The sequence below is a fragment of the Nestor notabilis genome, unplaced genomic scaffold (assembly GCF_000696875.1).
Source record: "Nestor notabilis isolate BGI_N333 unplaced genomic scaffold, ASM69687v1 scaffold19309, whole genome shotgun sequence".
Lineage (NCBI taxonomy): Eukaryota > Metazoa > Chordata > Aves > Psittaciformes > Psittacidae > Nestor > Nestor notabilis.
The window spans coordinates 1-3667 of record NW_009945324.1 but is presented as its reverse complement, the minus strand read 5'-3'; the positions used below and the strand labels follow the sequence as shown (position 1 = coordinate 3667).

Below are 3667 nucleotides of genomic sequence, written 5' to 3'. Positions count from 1 at the left end.
AGCAGGAATTTCATCATACCGAAGATTCTGGCTACACACACAAAAATAACATAACCACTTTAAAGGAATACCGCATGAATCAACCTTTCAATCATTAATCACTGTGATGACCAGCCTGACCAAGAAAATTCATTGTTGACATGGATGGGGGTGGGGGAGGAAATCACACAGGAATATCAACATGTTATCTTCGATGCTTTAGCAGGTTTTTTCCCGCTCATGGTAGGAGTTTGCAAGGATGCAGGGTAACCTGTTCAACAACCTCACCCACATCTTACCTTCATCCCAGAAAGCTCAGACCAAACCCATGTTATCAGTTCCCATTATAGAATCATAGAATACTTAGGGCTGGAAAGGACCTTAAGATCATCTAGTTCAACCCCCTCTGCCATGAACAGGGACACCACACACTAAACTATGTCACCCAAGGCTCTGTCCAGCCTGGCCTTGAACACCTCCAGGGTTGGAGCATTCACAACTTCCTTGGGCAACCTATTCCAGTGCCTCACCACCCTCACTGTGAAGAACTTCTTCCTTATATCTAATCTAAACTTCCCCTGTTTAAGTTTAAACCCATTACCCCTTGTCCTACCATTACAGTCTCTAACGAAGAGTCCCTCCCCAACATCCTTATAGGCCCCCTTCAGATATTGGAAGGCTGCTATGGGGTCTCCACGCAGTCTTCTCTTCTCCAGTCTTATAAAGCGACTCTCCTATTTCTCAGGCTGGCAAGTGTGGCTACCACCCCTTTGCACTACTGCAGATAGCACACAATTCATGCCACCACTGCCCATCACTAAACCCGACCCTGCAGAATCATTTTGCTGTAACTTGGAGAGCTGAAGGGCGATACCTCAGCCCTGGCACAAGCCACATCCCTAACTTCCCAAAGAGCCAGCTTTTTCATCTCTGAAGAGAAACTGTAGGTAGTTGCTTATACAAACGCTAGCTCTAGCTAAGAAGTATGCAAGTTTCAAAACTTACCCAAGCTCACCATCAAAATATATAGCTTTTTCTTCAATGAGATCTATAATTCCTTTAAAGTTTCCCTCCAGCCCAATTGGAATCTGAACAAAAGCTGCATTGTGTTTTAACTTGGACCTGAAAAAGTGAGCAAATATAAATTAGCTCAAGAGAAAAAACTCGTTTCTATACATGTGCTCCAGATGGTCTTTGAAAAATATCCTGCTCCTACAGAATCACTCTCTTTCCTCCTTCGGACAGTGCCAAAAATCTACCAGTACTGATGAAAAATGCCTAGTTGCATTTTAACCTGAGTGACGGCCAGCCCTCTATATCTCAACAGATATACTGAGTGACTTTCAGGGGAAAGAAGGCCACGCAAACTGTTTTCAGATTAATTACTTGGTTATGGGAGTTGCTTCCCCCTTAATAAGTATTAATGCATGTATCTCACAGATCAAATTATGCACAGAGAAACTGCAGGTAAGGAGCAAGCAGGACTTCTGTTATCCGAACTAGAAACCATCCCTGCTGTAAGCTGCAGCATATTTGCTACCAGGATCTAGGGAAAAATTAAAAAGCCATTTTCAAAGTGGCTCCAAATATTGTTCCATCAAAGTCATAAATACCAAACCCCCAAATTTTGGTCACTGCAAGCCCAGGCTGACACTAACATCTGTTTGTCTTTAGAAAATTGAGATATTTTATGGGTCAGATTAAGATTTCATCTCAAATAGGGTATTACCCTCTAGATGGCAACTTCAGATCTAAAAACCACCTTTTCAATATTCTTAGTTAACCTGCTATGTGAATACTTCAGATTTATTTCACAAATAATTTTAAATGATAAATACCTCAATTGTTGTACTGCTCTGGCTGGACTAGAGCCCTGTCTGTCCAGTTTGTTGATGAATGTTAAAAATGGCACGTTGTAACGTTTCATCTGCCTGTTCACTGTTATTGTCTGGCACTGAACTCCTCCAACAGCACAAAGTACCAGGATAGCTCCATCAAGAACTCGCAAAGATCTCTCCACTTCAATTGTGAAGTCCACATGCCCTGAATAATAAAAAAATACCCATTACTCACAGATGAGAAAAAGTAATGAGAAATTGTTTTCTCATACAAGCAAAGTGCAACAGCCAACAGAATCAGTCTGCACCTATAAAGAGTCACATTAGCTCAGCCTGAGAAACTACTGACCCCAAAGACAGCACCATGTGCTATTCACACATGAAGGAACAGCAATCCCAACACGTTCAGAACTGCCCTTACCTGGTGTGTCTATGATGTTGATGTTGATGTCTTTCCACATAGTGTATGTTGCTGCAGATTGAATTGTGATTCCACGCTGTCGCTCTAGCTCCATTGAGTCCATGACAGCTCCAACTCCATCCTTACCTTTCACCTTAGGGACCATGTGCTATTCACACATGAAGGAACAGCAATCCCAACACGTTCAGAACTGCCCTTACCTGGTGTGTCTATGATGTTGATGTTGATGTCTTTCCACATAGTGTATGTTGCTGCAGATTGAATTGTGATTCCACGCTGTCGCTCTAGCTCCATTGAGTCCATGACAGCTCCAACTCCATCCTTACCTTTCACCTTAGGGAATAATTTAAAAAAAAAAAAAAAAAAAAAAAAAAAAAAAGGGGGGTGAGGGAAATTCAGAATTCAGTCCAAGAGTTTACCAATAATTTTACATGTGTAAGAGTGATGCTTTCTATACTGAGCATCATCGTTCATGCAGTGAAGCAGATGTGCCAGAATTGCTTGTAGTTCTTCAACTACAAGCAAGTCTATTTTTTTTAAGCTTCATCTGCAACTTTAATGTATTTGGCTCTTATGAGGTTCATTCCTGAAAAAGCTCATCAGAAGTCTGCGAGAAATTATGCTTTACTGTGAATTTAACAAGGTAACAAATCTGAAGCTAAAAATTATCTCCCTATGCACTGCTTCTCACAGTCATCTTTGGCTATATCAAAAGATACACATTTCTTCAATCGTATAATTACCATAGAGATGGCAAAGGAGTAGGAAGTCCTGAAATAAGATTTGCAGTATTCTGAAAGAGGGAGGAGGCAAAGGAGTAGGAAGTCCTGAAATAAGATTTGCAGTATTCTGAAAGAGGGAGGACACTGCAGTGAAGGAGGGATTGCTTTCCATGCCCTTGCCCTGCCCATAAAGGGGTATCAGGGAAACCAGCAGATTTTTAGGATTCATTCTCAGCTTGGCCAGAAGAGCCTCATAGGACCCACCAAACACAGCTCCCTCACACTGTGAAGACAAACGAGTCAGAGCAACAGCACCCAGCACATTCAGCCCATGCAGGGTGTCTCTTGCTCTGGAGACCTCTGAAAACCAACCTCATGCATCTGTGCAATCCTGCCTGTATAGAAGAGGATTCGCTCCGTTAATGTCGTCTTCCCTGAGTCGATGTGGGCTGAGATGCCAATGTTCCGGATCCTCTCATTGGGAAGGACTCCTGAAGAACAGTGCCTACAGGAGTTCAGGAGAAACTGAAAGAGAAGATTGCTGGTTTAACTAGGAGCAGACTGAACGCAGCTCACTGCGCCAACAAATAAACTTCCAGTCAACTGCTTTCCTATGGCTCCTGGTCAACCTACGATCAGTGGGTCACTTGGAGCAAAACAGCCTTTCCAAGGAACCACAGGATCACCTAAAAGCTCCGCACCACAGT

General features: G+C 42.7%; 1 protein-coding gene across 1 annotated transcript in view; it reads right to left on the bottom strand.

The window, feature by feature from the left end:
• The window catches only part of LOC104412193 (elongation factor G, mitochondrial-like), a gene marked incomplete at its 5' end in the record, with an annotated part of 13443 nt that extends 9958 nt beyond the window's left edge, over window positions 1-3485 (bottom strand). Inside the window, 5 exon segments of the mRNA XM_010022825.1 lie at window positions 1-31; window positions 985-1101; window positions 1818-2022; window positions 2439-2571; window positions 3333-3485. Of these exon segments, the coding sequence (XP_010021127.1) occupies window positions 1-31; window positions 985-1101; window positions 1818-2022; window positions 2439-2571; window positions 3333-3485 (639 nt within the window).
• Between the last annotated feature and the right edge of the window lie 182 nt (window positions 3486-3667).